The sequence below is a fragment of the Rhinolophus sinicus genome, linkage group LG15, assembly GCF_036562045.2.
Source record: "Rhinolophus sinicus isolate RSC01 linkage group LG15, ASM3656204v1, whole genome shotgun sequence".
Classification (NCBI taxonomy): domain Eukaryota; kingdom Metazoa; phylum Chordata; class Mammalia; order Chiroptera; family Rhinolophidae; genus Rhinolophus; species Rhinolophus sinicus.
The window spans coordinates 43,358,074-43,378,215 of NC_133764.1; the positions used below are offsets into that span (position 1 = coordinate 43,358,074).

General features: G+C 51.5%; 1 protein-coding gene across 2 annotated transcripts in view; it reads right to left on the minus strand.

Moving 5' to 3' along the window:
- ABCC3 (ATP binding cassette subfamily C member 3) overlaps nt 1-20,142 on the minus strand; it is a 39,427-nt gene that overhangs the window by 12,387 nt on the left and 6,898 nt on the right. For both annotated transcript variants that reach the window (XM_019730971.2, XM_074320016.1), the window contains 20 exons: nt 16,437-16,613; nt 16,011-16,136; nt 15,652-15,789; nt 14,681-14,806; nt 14,398-14,459; nt 13,523-13,654; nt 12,253-12,444; nt 10,540-10,717; nt 10,271-10,432; nt 9,635-9,727; nt 8,224-8,427; nt 7,980-8,126; nt 7,490-7,577; nt 7,061-7,127; nt 6,700-6,826; nt 6,449-6,625; nt 1,915-2,082; nt 1,415-1,607; nt 320-434; nt 2-149 (listed from right to left, as the gene is read on the minus strand). In XM_019730971.2, coding sequence (XP_019586530.2) covers nt 2-149; nt 320-434; nt 1,415-1,607; nt 1,915-2,082; nt 6,449-6,625; nt 6,700-6,826; nt 7,061-7,127; nt 7,490-7,577; nt 7,980-8,126; nt 8,224-8,427; nt 9,635-9,727; nt 10,271-10,432; nt 10,540-10,717; nt 12,253-12,444; nt 13,523-13,654; nt 14,398-14,459; nt 14,681-14,806; nt 15,652-15,789; nt 16,011-16,136; nt 16,437-16,613 — 2,820 coding nt within the window. The remainder of the gene's footprint in view (nt 1; nt 150-319; nt 435-1,414; nt 1,608-1,914; nt 2,083-6,448; nt 6,626-6,699; nt 6,827-7,060; nt 7,128-7,489; nt 7,578-7,979; nt 8,127-8,223; nt 8,428-9,634; nt 9,728-10,270; nt 10,433-10,539; nt 10,718-12,252; nt 12,445-13,522; nt 13,655-14,397; nt 14,460-14,680; nt 14,807-15,651; nt 15,790-16,010; nt 16,137-16,436; nt 16,614-20,142) is intronic.

The following is a 20,142-nucleotide window of genomic DNA, read 5'->3' on the forward strand; positions in this document are numbered from 1 at the left end:
CCCTGCCCATCTCCACCTTCTCCTCTTCGATCAGCATCCCATTTGCCTTCACTTCTCCTGCCTGTGCTACCTTTTCTGCTGGACCCAGGCGTCTTCGGGGCATAGTTCGAACCTGGCCCTCCCCTTCCGAGGACATGGCACTCAGCTGTCTGTAGAGGCAGCTGGTCAGGCCCAGAGAGGAGGCCTCTGACACACCCACAGGACAGAGCCCCAGGTGGAGGCCCAGGATGTGAGTCTCAGGGAGAACGCACCCCACCTGGCAGGCCTTGGGGAGCCCTGGCGCAGCTTCCCAGGGGTCTGAGAACTCTCCGGAGCTCACCTCATAAACTGCTTCCGGACCTCATACATAACTGACTCATTATCCATCAGGTCTGTGTGGCTGCTGAGCGTGTCTTCAATCAGCAGCAGCCCCTCATCCTCTACATCCTCCAAGGCTGCCACGGGGTGAGGGGGTGGGGAAAGGGAGCGAGGAGACAGAGGTCAGCCAGCTCCCTGTAAGCCCCGTATCCCCCATCCCTACGCCAACGAAGGGGCCCGAATGGACAAGCGTGAGATAAGATGAGAGGGGTTGAAAGAGCAGCAAAAACAATAATGACAAAAAGCAATGACCAATTCTGTGTTGGGAAAAAGGGGGCAGCAAGAAAGAATTAGGTTAGACAAGAAGAAAAACTTCCCATCAGGAGAAGGGGACTCAACTATAAAGGTTAGGAGCTTGGGCTCTGAGTCAGACTGGCTGAGCTTAAATCCCTCTTCCTCACTGCATGACTTTAGGCGGGCACATCATTGTGAGAATTAAAGGAACAAATGTGTGTCAAGTGCTTAGCAAGGAGCAGAGCACTTAGTAAAAGCTCAAGACAGTGTTAGCTCTACATATAGCAGAAGGCAAGAAAAACCAGGGAAAGGTCTGTGAGCCAGCCCAGAGTTTGGGGTTGGGGAGCTGGAACCAGACAAGTATGGGGTGTCTCATGAGCCCATGCACTTCAGTATGCCCCATGGGATTTTTCTGTTTGTTCACTGTTTCATCTCAGTGCCTGGAATAGTGCCTGGTCATCTGCTCAATAAATATTTGTTGATGAATAAATGACATTTCCAAGCACTTGCATATGTAACAAACAATTTATCTATGAAACCGCCTTGCTGTACAGAGTAGGCCTGGGCCTTTATGCCCCTTTGGCACGTGGGAAAACTAAGGGTCCGGGAGCTGAGCTGCTGATCCAAGGTCTCACAGTGAGGGTGAGAGGAGGAGAAAGGACTTGACTATATCCAGTTTCGTTTCCTGCTTGGTGATGTCTGACCATCACACAGATAGCCCAAGCACCTCCCTTATACAACACTGGGCCTGTCCAGAGAGACTCAGAGACCCCCAAGACAGGGAAGACGTCGGGAGGGCATAGAAATAGAGGGCCAGGGATACCGGTCCTGCCGTCTTCTTCCAAGTGCTCCTGGCCCTCATCAGGTGCATAGTTGTGGAGGAAGTTGGCAAAGGAGTCATTGCGCTGCAGGAGGGCTGGGTAGGTGCCCATTTCAGACACCTGTCCGTCAGCTAGCACTATGATGAAATCTGTCTGGGGCAGGAAGCTGATGCCATGTGTCACCAATACTCGTGTCTGGGGAGAAGGCAGCAGGCGATCACTCCCACCACCCTCCAGCACTGGTGCAGAGCCACAGAGTGAGCGTGAAGCACCCAGGGACAAGGCAGCATAGACAGGCACTTCAGGAACTCGCCCCCTGCCCACCGCAGCTGGCTCAGTGCCTCGGGGCTGTGCCCCCCACAGGGGTTTCCCCTGCTGCCCATCCCCCACTCCTGCCCCTCAGACTCCCACATGTCCAGGTCTCACCCAAACCCCATGGCCATCAGTTCTTTCCTAGGGCCCTAGATCTCACCTTGCCCCCTTAGCCTACCGGAGGCCTCACCTTGCCTGCCAGCACACCTTCTGGCCCAATGACTTGGTCAAAGATATGCTTGGCCACGTGGGAGTCCACAGCTGACAGTGGGTCATCCAGCAGAAAAATGTCAGCGTCACTGTAAACAGCCCGGGCCAGACTGACCCGCTGTCGCTGGCCCCCAGACAGGTTAATGCCCTGGATGGAGGAGGGAGGGAGGAAGTGGGTACAGGGTCAACACTCGAGGGGTATAAAGGCCCTGTCCATTGTCATTCAGCAAGGCAGACCTCTAAAGTCACCTTTCACATGCCTGGTCCTGTCCCTGTGAAGCTATAAGACCATGGAAGGAGGGTGGTGGCTCTCAGAGTCCTCCCGGGGCAGGTGAGGACATCCTGCTCCCTTTGCTCCATCACCATGCCCAGCTGGTTTCCCTGCCTGCCACCTTTGTACCCTGGGAGACTGGAAATTCCCAGGAGGTCCTTAACACACCTTTTAATCTTCTACCACCCATAGAGTTTACAGGTGACTTTCATAACAATTATCCCATTTGGTCCTCATGTCAGTCCTTCCAGGGAACTATCATTAGCCCCATTTTCTAGATGAAGAAATTAAAGCCCTAGATGTAAATGGCTTTGTCCTGAACTATTAAGGGCCCAAGCACGGATGGAAAACCAGCATCAACCCCAAGATCAGGTGCCAGAGGGGAGGTAAGACATCTCCTGAAACCCCCTCCATGATGGGGAAACTGAGGCACACAGGAGCAGAGTTGGGCCCAGAGGGCAGACCCTAGATGTATAGCTTGCTTTCCTACCATCAGTTCCCTCATTCCCTCTGCAATATGTCCCAGCTCTTTGGGGTACCCTGAGAAATTCACCCCTGGGGAGACCAAATTTGGGGCAGGGGGAGCTGGAGCTGCTGGGGATCAGCAAGTGTAGTGAGTGAAGCATGTAGGCATGCCTGCATTCAGCCAAACAGTCTTTCTTGAGTGCCTACTATGTGCTGGACACTATATTAGGTTTTTGTGTGTGTGAGGTCCAAGAGAGATGGGAAGGAGTGTGTCATAGATGGGGAGTTCTTCTCTGGGTTCCTATAACTCCAGACTCCTACTTAAAAGTCCCCATTTCCACTGCTCAGTCTCAGGCCTTCATTGCCCCAGACCACCATGGAGCCTCCTTACTGGGTCCTGTGACTTTGGGCCCCCCCCCACACTAGGGCCAGAGCAGCTTTTCAGCTGTTCCTGTTTAAAACCCTTCACTCACATGTCGAATATCAAAATAAATAACGATGGTAATGGATTATAACCCATTGAATCAAATAAGAATCCATGAGCCCATATTGATAAAAAGAAATTAATGAAAAGTAAAAAAGGGGAAAAGAAGAGAAAGTTCTTTCTTAGAGTAAAATGCCAGCTAATAACTACTAAAGGAATGGAGTTGGAAAATTACCATTTGGCAAACATCATAGTAAACACTGACTCAGGTAAGAATCATCAGTGAATGTTATGAAATAAAATCATCAATGAAAGACACACCTCAATCAAGTGATCAAAGTTAACATTGTCAATAAGGCACAAATTGACATCTTGTGTCTCCAGGTAGGATGCATCCAAAAAAAAAAAAGAAAAAAAGCATAATCCAGATCTAATTGTGTTCAAATTGAGAGACATTCTACAAAATAACTGGCCTATACTCTTCAAAATGTCCAGGCCCTAAAAGACAAAGACTGAGGAGTTACCCAGATTGATAGAAAATAAAGAGATATTACAATCAAGTAAATGCACCTGGATCTTAGACCAGGGAAGAAAAAAGCTAAAAAAAAGACATTATTGGGACAAATGATGACCTTAAAATACAGTCTGTGAATTAGCTAATAATATTGTATCAATGTTAAATTTCTTGATTTTGATAAATCAACTACAGCTATGTAAGAGAATGTCATTGTTTTGAGGGAACACACCCTAAAATCTTTAGTATCAAAAAAGAACTAAAACTATAAAACTCTTAGAAGAAATCAGAGGGGATAAGTTTCGTGACATTGGATTTGGCAATGACTTTTTGGATACAACACCAAAAACACAGGCAATAAAAGTAAAAATAGATCAATTGAATCACATCAAAATTAAAAACTTCTGTGCCTCAAAGCACACAATCAACAGAGTGAAAAGGCAACCTTTAGACTAGGAGAAAATATTTGCAACTCATATATCTGATAAGAAGTTAATATCCAGTACAGTAAGTTCTCACTTACTATAAGTCATTGATAGGTTCTACAACTTTAAGCTAAACAACATATAATGAAAGCAATGTTACCATAGGCTAACTGATATAAACAAGAATTAAGTTCCTACAGCATCTCATCAACATTATAACAAAACAATATTGAATAAAATAATGCTATTTGAGGACCTGCGATATACATAAAGAACTTGTACAACTCAACAACAACCACAACAAAACAAACAACTTGATCAAAAAATGGGTAGAGGACTTGAACAGACATTTCTCTAAAGAAGATAATACAAATGGCCAACAAGCACATGAAAAGATGTTCCACATCGTTAATCATTAGGGAAATGCAAATCCAAACCTCAATGAGATACCATGTCACACCCATTAGAATGGCTAGTACCGTGTTTTCCCGAAAATAAGACCTAGCCGGACAATCAGCTCTAATGCGTCTTTTGGAGCAAAAATTAATATAAGACCCAGTATTATATTATGTTGTGTTATGTTATATTATATTATATTATATTTTAGTATATTATACCCGGCCAGGTCTTACATTAATTTTTGCTCCAAAAAACATATTAGAGCTGACTGTCCAGCTAGGTCTTATTTTTGGGGAAACACGGTATCAAAAACCAAAACCACAACCCCCTTACAAATGCCGCAGGTATGTGGCCAGGATGTGTAGAAGTAGGAACCCTGTGCATTATTGGTGAACTGTAAAACGGTGCAGCAATTATGGAAAACAACATGGTAGTTCCTCAAAAAATAAAATAGAATTACCGTATTATCTAGCACTTCCGCTTCTGGGTACATACTCAAAAGAATCAAAGGTAGGGTCTCGGGGAGATATTTGCACACTCATGTTCATAGTAGCAGTGTTATTCACAATAGCTAAAAGGTGGAAGCAACCTAAGTGTCTATTGACAGGTGAATGGATAAACAAAATGTGATCTATACATACAATGGGATATTATTCAGCCTTAAAAAGGAAAGAAATTTTGATACATCCTATAACATGGATGAACCTTGAGTATATTATGCTAAGTAAAATAAGCCAGTCACAAAAAAAGCCAGATACTGTATGACTCCATGTATGTAAAGTACCTAGAGTAGTCAAATGCATAGAGACAGGAAGTGGTGATTCCCAAGGACCGGGGGAAGAGAGGAATGAGGAGTGGTTGCTTAACAGGTACAGAGTTTCAGCTTTGCAAGATGAAGAGTTTGAGAGACCAGTTGCACAACAATGTGAATCTACTTAACACTCCTGAACTGTACACTTAAAAATGGTGAAGAAGGTAAATTTTACGTTATGCGTATGTTGCAACAATTAAAAATAAATACGTAAACTAAGAAACAAAAACTTTCACTGATGTCTTATGGTCTTTAGGGTAAAGGCCAAAACCTTTAACCAAGGTCTTCAAAGCGCTGCCTGGCCCTATACTCTCCCCGCCCCTTCCTAACCAATCCACCCACCATTCCTCAGCTCGCACCTTCAAAGACTTCCCATCACTCTTGGTAAAAGCCACAGTTCTTACAGTGGCCTGCCAGGCCCTCTGTGACCTGGCTGCCTGGATACCTCCCTGGCCTCTTCTCCTCCTCCTCACCCCTGCTCACTTCACTCCAGACACTCTGGCTTCCTTGCTGAGCCTTAAATGCCCCAATCACTCTCCTGCCTCAGGGGCTTTGCACTTGCTGTTCTCTGCCTCTAAGACCTTTCCCCCAGACAGGGCTCCATGTCCCCAGACATGGCCCACTCCCTCCCTTTGTTCAGGTTTCCTATTCTCAGTAAGGCTTTGCCATGGCACTCGGACAATACAGCCCAGCACATATTCCTATATCCCTTCCCTGTTTCATTCTTTCCCCCTTAGGATTTATCTAATATATTTTTTACTTCTTTATCTTGCTTATCGTCTTTCCCCCTCTAGAATGTAAGCTACATGAAGGCAGAGATTTTAGTCTAGTGTAGTCACTATTATATAACATTGTCTGGCATGTAGTAGGTGTGTAATAAAATCTGATGAATGAATGAATAAATGAATGAATAGATAAATGATGAGCTCTTCTTCCTCAGCTGTTAAGACTCAGCTCAAAAGTGAGGGTTTGCCTTATGCAGACTGCCCCCTCACTGCCCTTCCTGTACCCTGCACAGGCCTTGAGCCTCTACATGTTCACAAGTTGGCCTCCCTCAGTAATAGGTGTTTCCCCAGTGCCTAGTACAGAGCTGGGCATATCACATGAATGTATGAATGAATGAATGAATGCATGCATATATGGGCTGGCTTAAGGTGCACAGCTGTATATGCTGACTCCCCAGAGGATGGGAGGGGACCGTGTACCTTCTCTCCAATCTCTGTCTGGTCCCCACCAGGCAGCACCTCCAGGTCAGGTAGCAGGGCACAGGCCTCCAGAGCCCGTTGGTAGCGCTTGGGGTCCAGGGCTTGGCCAAATAGCACATTTTCCTGAAGAGTGCGGTTCTGGATCCACGCCTGCTGGGGCACGTAGGCCACGGAGCCCTGGCCACAGGAGAATCCCACAGTTACCTTGGGGTTTGTGAACTTCCCTTCCCAGGAGTCCTCACGCCTCTCACCTTCATATACACCTTGCCTTCCAGCTTCTCCATCTCTCCCAGCAGGGCAGATACCAGGGAGGTCTTCCCACAGCCCACGGGCCCCACCACGGCCACCAGTGCCCCTTTTGGCACCTGGATGTCTAGGCTAGGGACAAGGAAATCAGGAGCCCAGTCAAAGATAAAGATCAGGTTTTTAGTCCCCAACCTTCCACCTGGAGACCCAAGTCCTGCTCCCTTCCAGATAACCACCCTGACAAGTGAGGCTTTTCTGGCTTTCCAGGCCAAAGACTGTGGGGTGAGGATCGGGGGGCAGGTTCTGCTATGGATCTGACATTCGGTCCCCTTTAGGCATCTGAGAAGGGGTGGGAGAAGTTGGTACCTGTGCAGGGTCGGGGGCAGGTCTGGGGCCCAGGTAAAGGTGCCACTGTCTATGATGATGGCATAGCCTGAAAGGGTCAAGGTATACAGGGTCAGGGGGGCACAGGGGAGAAGGTCGCTGGGGGTGGGGGGGTGGGAGAGGTGTGGGGAGCCCTGGGGGAAGGGGCTAAGGTGAGAAGGCAGGGAAACTTGGGGGGCAGGGAGAAAGGGCAGGAAGTCCTGGGGCAGTAGGAGCCCCAGGGGAGGAAGGAGAGTGGTGGTGGGGGCCTGGGAAGGAGTCAACGAGAGGAGAGCAGAGAGCTGGAGAAGGGAGAAGGAGGACATAAAGAGGAAGAAGAAAAGGGGTCACAAGAGAAAAGTTCAAAGCTTGGAACAAGGATTTTCTGTAGCAGGGCTGTGGCAAGGGCAGCCCAGGTAGGGGTGTCTGGACCTGGAGTGATGGTCTTTCTTTCCACACACTGGGGGTCAATTTCATCTTGGCTCAGGAAATGCTGGATCCGTTTCAGAGACACACTGGTCTGTAGGAGGGTGTGAGTCATCCTGGAAGCTGTGCTTTTTCTATCCCACTCCCTCCAAACTTGCCTGGCCCCCAACTTCCTGGGTGAGGCAGAGCCCCCTGAAGGCCCAGACACAGGTTCTGGGGCCCCTCCCATGACTGAGTCTTCCCTGGCTCCCACTGCCAAAGACAGGGTCCAGGTTGGTAAGAAGAGTCTGTCTCCAGAACTCAGGTTTCCAGGGACCCCACCTGACCTTCTCAGACCCCAAATGACCACTGATTCTCATGACCTCATTCAACTTTGCATAATTCTCCATAACGCCAGATGGAGATTCCAGTAACTCTCCTTGATTATCCCTAACCCTAAGTGACCCCCAAAACCTGCCCTCACTCCAGCAGAACGTCCTGTGCCCCCCGGGATTACCTGGGTCAGGCTGCTGATCACATGGGGCAGCATGCTGAGGGGGTTCTTTAAGATATTGAACAGGGACACAGACACAAAGGCCTTCTCGGCGTCCAGCACGCTGTTCGGGTCCAGGGACACGTACACACTGAGGGTGATGAGAGTCACCTGGGTAGCAGTGGAGGTGGGTGTCAGGGTGGAGTCTACTGGGCCCAGAGGCCTGGGCGGGCCAGGCGGGAGGGCAGCCCCGGAGGGGGGGCCTCACCAGGAAGGGGGTACAGATCCAGATGAAGATGGATATAGCATAAAGGTAGGTATCCCGGCGCAGCAGCCTGAGCTCGTCTCGTCGGATGCCCTCCACCTGCTGCAGGAAGCTGGGTTCCCAGGCGTACAGTTTCAGCAACTTGATGCCACCCAGGATCTCGCTCATCAGCTTGATGCGGGAGTCCTTGAACTTCATTTGTTCTACCTACGGAAAGAACAGCATTGGCATGCTCCACTCGCCTCCTCACACCTGTACCCACCGGGGCTCATTCCTTCCATGCACGGGCATCCACTGCAGACATTCAGGCTGCTTATCATTCTTCCTCCCTGCTGGGCCTGTGCTGTACCTCAGCCTGGAAGGCCCCCCAGCCTCCCCTCTCCTCCTCCCCCCCCCCAAAATCATGTCCAACCGCACCGTCCCTCCCAGGCAGCATCCTCTGCCTCCTTCCCTGGGTTTCTAAGGCACATTGTACTCGCCTTTTGTCCCCAGAGCAATCTCTGTGCATGGATTCTTCCCCAGTTAGACTGCCAGCCTTCTGACCCTAACCCAATGACCGCATGCCAAATTAACATATTCATCTAACCCCTATTTGCTGAGTGCCACTATGTGCCAGGCCACGTGCTAGGTTTAGACATAGGGCAGAGAACGCTGAACAACTCAAACAAGGCCCTGGCCATCATGAAGCTGACAGTCTGGTGGGGGAGGCAGGTAGGAAGCAAACAATCACCTGAACAAACGCTTAATAAATTAGTATGCGTACTCTGACGAGAAACAACAGGATTCTGTGAGAGTCTGGGAAATCAGGGTTTATGCTGGAAGGTGGGGGAAGGGAAGGAGTTGGGCAAGGAAGGGAGGAAAAGCATTCCAGGAAACTGCATGTGTGGTGGCACACTGGTACCTGGAGCTTGGTGCTTTTGGAAAAAAGGAAGGCCGGCTTGGCTGAAATCTGGCCATATTTTAGGGGTGAGCAGGGTCTTGCAAGGTGAGCAGGGGCCTGGTGGGTGAGCCTAGGGACTTGGTCATTTATTCTGTGTACAGGGGGAAGCTGCTAAAGACTTCAATACATGTTTGTAAATAAAGGACTGGATGACGGGCTATTTACACTCAACACAGCGTGGCAGGAGAAACTCTCATTAGACCAGAAGACGTAGGTTCAAGTCCCAGCTCTGCCCGATTCTGGACTGCCATAATCTCTCTGGGCCTTGGTTCCTCAGCTGCAAAATAAGACTATTTCTAAAATGCTTTCAGGGTTGTTGTGAGGATAGAGGGAACTAAGGTTTGTGAAAGTGGCTTTTAGCCATCCATACTCAGTAAGCAAGGTCCCTGAGGGGCCCCAGGTTAGTGAATGCCTTTCCCTGGGTACCTCGCCAGGTGCTCCAGGCAGGAGCAGTGCGCCTGTGACAGCACCAACCTGGAAAGTACGCATCTTCATGGCCACAGCTCCGTTGAGTGGGATCAGCAAGATCATGAGAGCAACTCCAGCCAGCACGGAGGGACCCAGGTTCTAAGGCGGCACCGGTGGGGAGATAAGACAGACCAATAACCAATGTGTACACGTAACCAGAATCCAACAGACAAGCAGAGGCTTATGGACCTGCAACATGGAGATGGGCAGGAAGCAATAGATGGTGGTCAGCCATACAGACAAAGAAAAGCAGACGTACTGACGGAAAGCCAACAGGATGAAAAAATGTGCAGAAGCAGCCAGCCATCAGAGAATGACAACAGAGAAGGACAAACAGCGGACATGAAAGGGTGTCCAGACAGACAGGAAGGCAAATACAGACAGACAGACAGACAATGACCACCAGTCACACCCACCCTGCCCCTAGTCCCTCTTTTCTCCCCTGGGATTTTCGAGAAGGATAGTCGCCCAGGCTGGAAAGATTCCAGCGTCTTCACAGTCATGGCCCCCAACCCCAATAACTAGGGAAACACTTGTGTCCATTCCATAGCCCCCCTGCTGACCCAGAATAACCCTCTCTTGTCCCTTCTCAGCAAAGTCAAGGTCAGAGGAAGGGGGCAGAGGTCAGAGTGTAAGAGTCACCTGCCAGAGGAAGTAGATGGCCAGTATGATCTGCAGAGGTGTTGACCACAGCAGGTTGAGGAAGGGGGCAAGGTCCATGAAATGCTGGGCATCTACTGACATGAGGTTGACCATTTCTCCCACAGTGGACTCACGTTTGACTGAACTGGTGATAACCAGAGCCTGCAGGTGGGCAGCAAGTGATGGACTGGGCCTGTGAGCTTCTCCGAAGCTTCCAGGGCCAGCCTCCGCAGCCCCTCCCCCCACGCCCATGCCTTGCTCCAGCTAACCTTCCTGTAGATGACACCTATGATTGCTGTGCGAAGCCTCAACCCCATGGCAAACATGCAGTGGTAATACTGGTGTAAGATCACAGTCTGCGTCAAGGAGCACACGAACATCAGCCCAGCTATCAGGAAGCCCCACCAGCTGGGGGCCATGGGGTTTGAAATAAATCTGATCAGGAGGCTGCAAGGGCAGGAGAGAGGCATGAAGGTGGGGAGGGCTACCTAGGCTACTACCCTCTACTACTGCCCTCCTTTCAGCCTCAGCTTCCACTCTGCCCCGACTCTGTGCATTAAGCCACAAAGTTTGTGGTGGTTTGTTACAGCAGCCACAGGAAACTACGATACCTTTCTTCACAGAAAGCTCCTAGATCTCTGTGGCCCCTGTCTCTAGAGCAGACGCCCTGCTCTCAGGCCCTTGCCCTCTGTCTCAGTCTCTATTTTTGGAAGTCACTAACAAACTCCACGTTGCCTTCCTCAGGCTCTATTTTACTGGCCACCTTGTTTCACTGGAGGCCACGTCTTGTCCTGGAAATGCTCTGCTCCTCCATCTCTGGACCCTCCAAGCCAGGTAGGTTTCTGTTAACCCCTTACCTGTCAGAATTCCCTAGGGCTCTGGCTGGGGCCTCTGCATGGGCTCTCTGGCAAAGCTTAGCCACAGATATGAAACCCTGGGCTTCCCCCCAATGCCTCTGAAAATGTAATCGCTAGCTAGCTGGGAGTCTCACCTTGGAGGGCCCACCAGCACCTCAAGCTCAGTGTGGCCCAAACTCAACTCAGCACCTTGCCCTGAGCCCAGGCTCCTCCTCCCACTGAGGTCATCATCTCAGAGAAAGATCTAGCATCCTCCCATTACCCAGGCCAGAACCCAGTCACCCTTGACCCCTCCCTCTTCCTGGCACACTGCCATCTCCCGAGTAGCTTCTGAATCCTATCTCATTCCTGGCCTGGACTCTTGTCTGCCCTGGTTGGCCCACTTCCATCCGGCCACCTGTCCTACATCGCCCACACTACTGGCAGGGAATCCTTCCAAAATGCAAACCAGGCGCCCCTCCCTGGCTGTACATCTTTCAAGGATTTCCTTAGCACTCCCCCTTTCCCTTCATTTTTTTGTGCTTCTCCCTCTGGTCACGCTCTCCTCCAGCATTCAGAAATCCCTGGAGTGCCTGAGGCATGCTGTCTCAGGCCTTTGTGATGGCCTGGGCTGTATCTTCCCCTCCGTCCTCACCTGGTTAACTAACTCCTGCTGTCCTTCCAAACTTGATAACCTCCCTGACTGGCAAGTGTACCCTGCTCCTTCCCAAGCTGGCTTCTTTACCCCTCCCAGCGTTGTCCACACACCTGAGTACACCTCTGCCTGCACTGTACTCTCATGGATTTCTACATTGGTTTCTCCTGCAAGACTTTAATACTACATCTTATTTATCTCTGTATCCCTAGCATCTGGCACCATTTTGGCACCCTGGGGCTCCACAAACATTCATTGAATGAATGTAGGCATGAATGGAGGGGCAAAGCGTTGGCGGCTCAGCTGCTAGGCAGCTCTCCTTCCCACCCTCTCATCCAGACCTCCTTCAAGTCCAAGCCGTTCATGTGACAGATGATGGAGCCTATCACGTGGAAAGAGCACTGTATCTGGAGTTCAGAGCCCTGGACTCAAATCCATCTTTGTCAGCTGTGCGCCTTTGGGCAGGGCCACAGCAAGGAGTGTGGTGAGACCTGAGCAGCTGTGGGTTGACGAAGGAGAGGAGGTCCTGGATCAGCATGAAGCTCATGCTGAGGAGGAAGGTGGGGCCGAAGGCGGACAGCAGGGCCTGCAGGAAGGAGGCCTCCTGGGGCCTGGGCCGGTCCCCCAGCAGCTCCTCATCCTCCCTGGAGACTGTCTTCCCAGATGCCGCCGTGGCCTTGTGTCTGGTCCAGGAGGAAGGAGCAGTGAGTAGGAATAGGCACCCATGAAACCAAATGCTGGGGAGGAGTTGGGAGGAGAGGGGAGAGGGCTCTCAGGACTCGGAGGGGAGGGATGGACAACATGACTTTCCAGGTGCTCTAGGGCAGATGAGGGGTGCCTTAACTGCTACCCGAGAAGTATAACCCAGCAATGCCCAGCCTCTGGCCTGCCCAGAGAGGATGCTGAGAGGGAAGGGACACATGGTCTCGTCACCAGGGAGCTAAGCAGGGAGGGAAGGAGAGAGAAGGGCTGCCCAGGCAGACTGGGGGACCATAGGAAGCCATGGAAGCCAAGACACTGCTGACAAAGCCCAAGTCCCTTGCTTCTCTGACAGCCAGTCGGCTCCTGACTGAATAAACACCGAACTCTTGGTTGTGGTGGAGAGGGAAGGGGTCAGTCCTGGGGTCAGAAGTGGCCAGGGAAGGAGAATTGGGAGTTCCAGCTCTCTTAACTGGGCAGTTGGCCAGAGACAACAGGAGACTGCCAGTCTCAGCTGGAGGGTCATCTTCTCCAGCCCCCGCCTCCAGACAGGAGGAAGCAGGATGAGAGGAGAGGCCGGCTTCCACCTTCTTCCCCCAGCCCTTCCTCTCCTGAGGGAAGTTTCTAGAGTCTACCCTTCACGTCAGGCAGGGTGGCGCAGTGGTAAGAGCAGTGGAGCCAGACAGGTGGGTGTGGATTCCGACTCTGCCACCACCAACTAAGGGACCTTGGGTGTGTCATTAAACCACTGTGCCTCAGTGTCCCAATCTGTAACATGGGGATAATAGAATTTATACCATAGGGCTGTTGGAGATTGAGTTCATCCACCTGCTCAATGCTGTGCCTAAGGTAGAATAAGTATTCCGAAAGTGGCAGCCATTCTCTGGCATCAGTCAAGTGGGGGAGAGCTGGTCTCAGATCCTACCTCAGGGCCACCTGCACCTGCTCTACTATTGACCGACACCCAGCCACGTGTCATCCCAGGTTAACCAGCCTCCCTTCCAGAGACCTGGGTGCGTGAAGGTGCTGGGTGGCGGGGCGTGGGAACAGGAAGGGCCTCACCGTGCCGCCTGCTTTTGATGCTTCTTCCAGGACTCCAGCAGCCTCCGCACCACCACCTCAGAATGGTCCTCCTTGTTCAGAGACCAGAGGTCCTCTTCCTGCAGGGGACGCCGGTAGCCGAGGATGGCCATCCTGAGGCAGGCAGATGGCCCCACATGGGATCAGAGTTTAGCAGCCTATAGCCAGGACCAGGGTCTCCAGAAAGGAAGCTCTCCCTAGGGTGCTGTGGCCAAGGGAGGGGTCTCCTTTACTGCCACAGTGAATAGGCTGTGGGGTGGGAGGTCACAGCCTCCCACCCCAAGTTCCTACCTCAGGCCCCTTCTTTTCCTCCTCCCCAGATGCCCCATTGACTCCTGGGGCCTGGTGATGAAATCCATGCTGGCTGGCGCCTGGGATGAGGGCAAAGCTGGGTGGATGGAGCCCCAGCCTTAGGTGCCTCTTCAGTGCAGCATCGTTAACGAGCTGTCACCCAGGTCACAGACACAATTATCCTGCTCAAGCTGCTTTGAGGGGTGGCCAAGGAGATGACAAGCTGCAAGCTTACCCCAGACAGAAAAGCTTGGAACTAATTACAGTTTCCCTCCAGTCCCTGAGCCTGTCCCCACCGCCTGCCAGATGCAGGGCTGGCCTATGGCCTGGCATCAGAGCTGGGCCAGGCCTGGCCTTTGCACTCAACCCTCAGCCCAGACAGCTTTCCCCAGCCTCACCAGCCCTGCTGCCTGCTAGGGCGAGGGTTTGGGGTCGGGGGGGAGGGCCAGCCCGGCCCAGTTCCTCAGGCCCCTGAACCTCCAGCCTGTTCCCCTTCCTCCGTCTTTCTCTCTATCTCCCACCCTCTACCCTCTGGCCCAGGATGGATGGAGGAAGAGCCAACTCACTTTGTGAACCATGAGAAAAACAGACGCGAGAAGAAGCCAGCGTTGACCTCAGGGCACAGGTTCTAGAAGGTGAGGGGGGATGGGGGAAATCAGGAGTGCCTACCACCCTCTCAAGGCAGATTAGAGGAAGGAGGCCCCCACATCTCCCAGCTCCGAGCCCCAGGTTACAGATTGTGGAGATGACCTGGAGATGGAAGGGATGAACTGGCAGGGATAGGGATGCTGGTAAGGGCTAGGAGTGGGCGTGGGACTCCCTACCACCCGGCTTCCACGGAAAACTCACAGGGTCGACATTTTGGGGGGAGAAAAATGGTGGCTTCTCCCTGAAGCAGGACAGGATGAAGGCAGCGAGCACCAGGGCAAAGTAGATGTAGAAGGTGGTGAAGCGGAAGGGGTCCAAGATCTTGCCCTGGGGGGACAACGGGGAAGAACATCAGAATGTCAGTCTCCTCCAGGGTAGGAGGTGGCCCCCAAGGGCACCTGGGTCCCTTACCCAGAGGATTCAGAGAGAGGGGAAGGGTCACCGAGGGGCTGCTGTTCAATAAGGGCTTGCCCTGCCCTAGGCACGTGTCGAGCTCCTTACCTGCGTCACCACGTCCAACCCTCCCGACAAGGAAATCTATGACACCTGGTTTGCAGTTAAGGCAATGAGGCTCCAAAAGGCTAAGCAATTTGCCCAAGATCACACAGAAAATAAGTGGATGATTCCAAGCCTTATGAATATACTTGACGGCCTCCCCTTCAGATGGAGAAATGGGGAGATGCTGGATTGACCCTCAGTGTTCCTACCCCAATGCCGTCACCACCACCAAAGATCAAGAGGAAGGCCAGGAGTTGAGAAAGGTGGGAAGAAAAAGATCGTGGGACTTTCAGGTAAAGCCAGAACTACCCAGGCTTGTTTGCAAACATATGTTCATTACACGGACATTAGTGGACACCCCTGTCAGACACTGCAGTTAGTGGTGGTGGTGGCTACAAAACAGCCCCCTGCATGCCTACAAATATCCAACAACGACTCCATTCCCCTGAGTTACAGCAGTCCTCAGCCTCGCCCCCACCACCCCACATCCCACTAGTCTGCTTCTGGGCAGAGATACAGCAAGTAGAGAACAACACAAAAAGGACTGAACCACAGCGGAGGTCCCGGGAGCCAGAGAGGGATAGAGGGGAGGAACCTGAGACCCAGCAGTGACCTTGAGCCCTGAGGTCACCCCCTAGACAGCGTGGACCAGGCAGGTGCCCCTTTCCCCTTACCTTTTCCACGGCTGAAAGGATCTTGGAGCGGAAGGGGATGATGGCGCAGAGCACACACAGGAACCAGAAGATGATGAGGACCCCTGAGGACTGCACCCCCTGCAGCCGCTCATACTGGATCAGCAGGGTGGCCAGCAGCTGTGCAGGGAGGGCGGGGAGGCTGGGCCAGAGCACACACACATCTGGACCTACCTCTGTTCCTCTCCATCCCATGTGGACAGACATTTCTGGGGGCACCCCCATCCTCTTTCCACTGCTAAAGTGTCCGGCCTTCTCCTCAGAGTCCATGGCTCCCCCACTGCAATCCCCAAACCCACGGAAGACCTTCTCCCACTCAGCTTCCTGGGCCCCACACTGACCATGGTGACCCCCACCACCAAAGGGGTGACAAAGAAGACGGGAGCAGGGGCCGAGCCGTGGACCAGGCCATGGAAGGAGTAGAAGAGATCAGCCCAGGAAACGCACCACAGCAGAACACCCAAGACCTACAAACAGAACACATGTTGGAGCCTCCATCCTTTTTGCTCCTGAAGCCACCAGACCTGACGGGTCCTGGCCCTGAGGGCTGGGCTGGGCACTGGCAAGAAACTTCTCGAGGGTGGGAGAGGCTGGATGGAAAATTTCCCCAAACAGAGACTACCTCAGTTGGCCACAAATCCACCTGGCAAGCTGCCATGGTGCCCAGCACTGGGCAGTGAGGTCAGGGAACCCTGTCCAGCCACTGAGTTTGGGGAACCTCCCCCCAGGTCCCAGCTCCACCCGAAGTTGAGCCCTGAGCCTCTGACCGTCTTGAGCCTGGAGAGGTGGGAGAGGACAATGTAGCCCCGGTGGCAATGCCGCAGGTAGAACAAGTAGCAGGGCAGGGCGGTCCACAGATAGATGCAGGGGACCCAGGCCAGCAGGGAGCTCTGGAAGCAGGGAGTGAGGTCCGGGTTGTCTGTGTGCACCGACAGATTGGAGTCCTGGGGACAGAGGGAACAATTCAGTGCTGTGGCTGCCTCCTGCAGAATTGGGCTTCCCCACAAGGGAGGTGGCTGGACCACAGAGACGCTCCATGCACCATGGGGGTCAGAAGGTGTGTGAAGACGAGAGAGGGTAAGTGTGCAAAGCATCTGTGAGTTGTGAACTCTCCTAGGAGGCTGTGGTCACCCCCACTTCCTCATATTGTCTCTCTCTCTCTAGAACTGTGGTAGAATTCAAGTACAATAAACGGCACCCATTTAAAGCACACAATCCAATGGGTTTGACAGCTGTGCACACCTGCAAAACCACTCCCACAGTAGAGATAGAGAGTATTTCCATTATTCTACGCGTTTCCTTGTACTTCTTTACAGTTCATCCCGCCCAGGGAATCATTGATCCGCTCTCTGTCATTCTAGTTTTCTACTCAGTTTTAAAATTAAGTTTATTTTATCAAAGTAATATATGGTTGAAGAGCCCACTTCCTGTCTAAGCCTCTCCCAGGAAGGGACAGGGCGCTTCCTTGAGCCTGTGTGGCCTCTGCTTTAAAATGAGGGAGGCCAATCCCCACCCCACCTACCCCACTGGGGAGGGGGGGTGAGCGCAAAGGAGAGAGCTTTGTAAATTACCAAGCTTAGGGTGACCATCCATCCCGGTTTGTGTAGAACTGTCTGGGTTCTAGCACCAAAAGCCTGGTGTCCTGGGGAATCACTGAATCCAGACAAGACCCCCTCTCATTGTTGACTATAACTCTTTTTGGAAAGAGATGCAGTTATACATTCACACATATTTTACTGAGATTCTTTCCTCCAACATCATCAATCAACTCATCTTTTTTCCCCTTCTTGCAAAGGATTAGACAGCTCTCCTTTTTTAAAACTGTGTGACACTAAGTCTTTCTTCAAGGGTAACACTGGGAGGATGACATCTCCTAGCTGGTCCCTCTCACCTGGCCCCTTGGCCATCTTACCAGCTCAGGCTCTCACCTCTTCCTAGGCAATTCCCATAGGATTTTGGTCTCTGCCTGTCCATGCTCCAGGGGTCCATATCTCTGTCCACACTCTCCTGGTCTTCCCCTTTCTCCCTGGTCTTTCCTTCTAAGTCTCTTCACCAGTTTCCCACTCTTGGCATCGGAGTGCTCCAGGGCTCAGTTCTTTCCTCTTCTCCATCTCCTTTTCCATCTGCTCTCACCCCCTGGGCAATCTCATCTAGTCTCATTTGCATGCTAATGACTCCCAAGTTTCTCTCTCCAGCCCACCACTTTCCAAATCCCCAGCTCAATAGCCAGCTACCTACGGGACATCTCCACTTTACACCCCTACAAGAGCCTGTAAGTGACACCTGCGCAGTGTCCCTTTCCACCAGCCTATGACCTGTCTCACTGCCTCTCCTGCATCACTCTAGCCAATGACCCCCTTGCTGTTTCTGAACACACCTGGCCCATTCCTGACTCCGGGCTTTGCATTTGCTGTTCTTTTTGCCTGGAACCTTCCTCCCTTAAGCATACTTAAATCTTCCTTTCTCAATGAGACCTACCCTGACCACCCTCAGCATTCCCAATCTGCCCTCCTTACCCTTCCCTGCTTTTTCTTTTTCCCTGTAGTATCGATCACCTTCTAACACGCTATATAATTCACTAGTTTACTATATTTTTTCTCATCTCTTCCAGTTGGCATGTGAGTTCCTGGAAGGAAAGAATCTTTATTTCACTTATTGATGTATCCTAGGTACCTATAAGTAGAGGGCCCAGGACATAGTAGGTGCTCAGCAAAAATTTGCTTAAATAAGTTAAATTCAATATTTGTTGAATAAAGGAATGAATGAACGAAAGGATAATCTTATACCCTTCATCTAAACCTTCAGTGTCTCCCTACGGCCTAGAAGACAAAGTCCAAGCACGTCACTATGGCTTTCAAGACTTCCAGCTGGACTTGACTTATCTATCTATGTGAATGATTAAATGATCTATGTGCTTGAGTTCTCCCATCTTAAGAAAATATTTCATGGAGTGATCTGCAAAGCCCACCTCCCTTTACTCACCTTACTTTTACTCTTTAATCCCATCCAGGTCAGCCGTCTGCCCCCCAGTGCCCTGGCCCACTGCTGCGAGATGACCCTCCCTGAAATGCAGCAGCTTTGTGCCCCTCGCCTCAGGCCCAGCAGAGGCTCCTGCTGCTTATGGAATATGAGCAATATGAGCTAAGGACCCACCAACTCCTGCTGAGCCCCTGGCATGCTGGCGCGGGACTGGGCACTGGGTCACAGCAGAGCTGGGCACCTCATTCGGCCTGGTCAGGCACCACAAGAGGAGGGCTGCCAGCACAGCTAATCCGGCCCTGGCCCATGTTTTGTTTTGTTTTTTCCCTTTTTAAAACATTTCTTATTCAAGTATAATATACGTACAGGAAAGCACACACATCTTAAGTATACAGGCCAAGTTATTTTCACATACTGAACACACCTGTGTAACCAGCCCCCGAATCAAGAAACAAAACATTACTGGCACCCAGAAGCCCCCTGTGCCCCCTCCCAGCCACTATTCACCTCAGGGAAATGCGATCCTTACTGCTAATCACGTGGATTAATTTTTCCCATTTGGGAACCTTCCTATAAAGGAAATTGTACAGTATGTATCTTTTATGTCTGATTTTTGTCACTCAGCACTACGCTCGTGGGTGTCACCCTTGGGGTTGAGAGTGAGTAGGAACATGCCATCCTTATTTCTGCAAGGTGGTCTATTGTGTGAAAGGACCCATATGTGTATCCATAACACTGTCGATGGCAGCCCCACCCTGCTTTCAACTCAAACAGCCCATTAATTTCATCTACTTAGTTGCCATCCAGATAGCCTGCTCCAGGCCACCTCTAACTCAGGCCGTTGGGTCTCTAGGCCTGCAGTGCACGTCCCACCTCTGGGCCCAGCCCAAGCCTCACCTCCTACAGGAAGCCTTTCTGGGGCACCCCAGCCTCTAACCAGGCTTTTCCTTCCTTTGTCCTATATGACCTTGGCAGCCAGGTAAGTGGCTATTACCCGAGAGTGATAAAGGCCCCTTCTATTTCACTGGCTCTTAATGGCAGCACTTGTGTGGTCATTAACTGATTGGCTGATTCAGAACAACTTCCAGATGTAGAGAGGACGAACAATATTAGGCCCAGCCTGTAAAAGAAAGCAGGCTCCACCTGATCTGGCAACAAGTTCAAAGACATCAGGGACAGGCACCCAGGCCTTGTGATGCCAACCTGGGGTTTCGCCCCACCCCGTACCACCTATACCTGTACCTGTGAATCCTTCCTAAAGCAACATGAGACTGTGAGGAAAGACACCAGGCCCTACTCCTATTTCTCTCCTCTCCTGCCCCACACCCTGCAACTCCCAACACAGGGCCAGGTATGCAGGAGCAGCCCACAAATGGTCTATGAGTTGATTGACAGGGAGCCCGAGAACAAGGCCATGAAAGGAAATCCATGCACAGGTGTACACGTTGCTGGCACGGCTCTTTGAGGCAGGCAGGGAGAGGCCACAAGAATAAA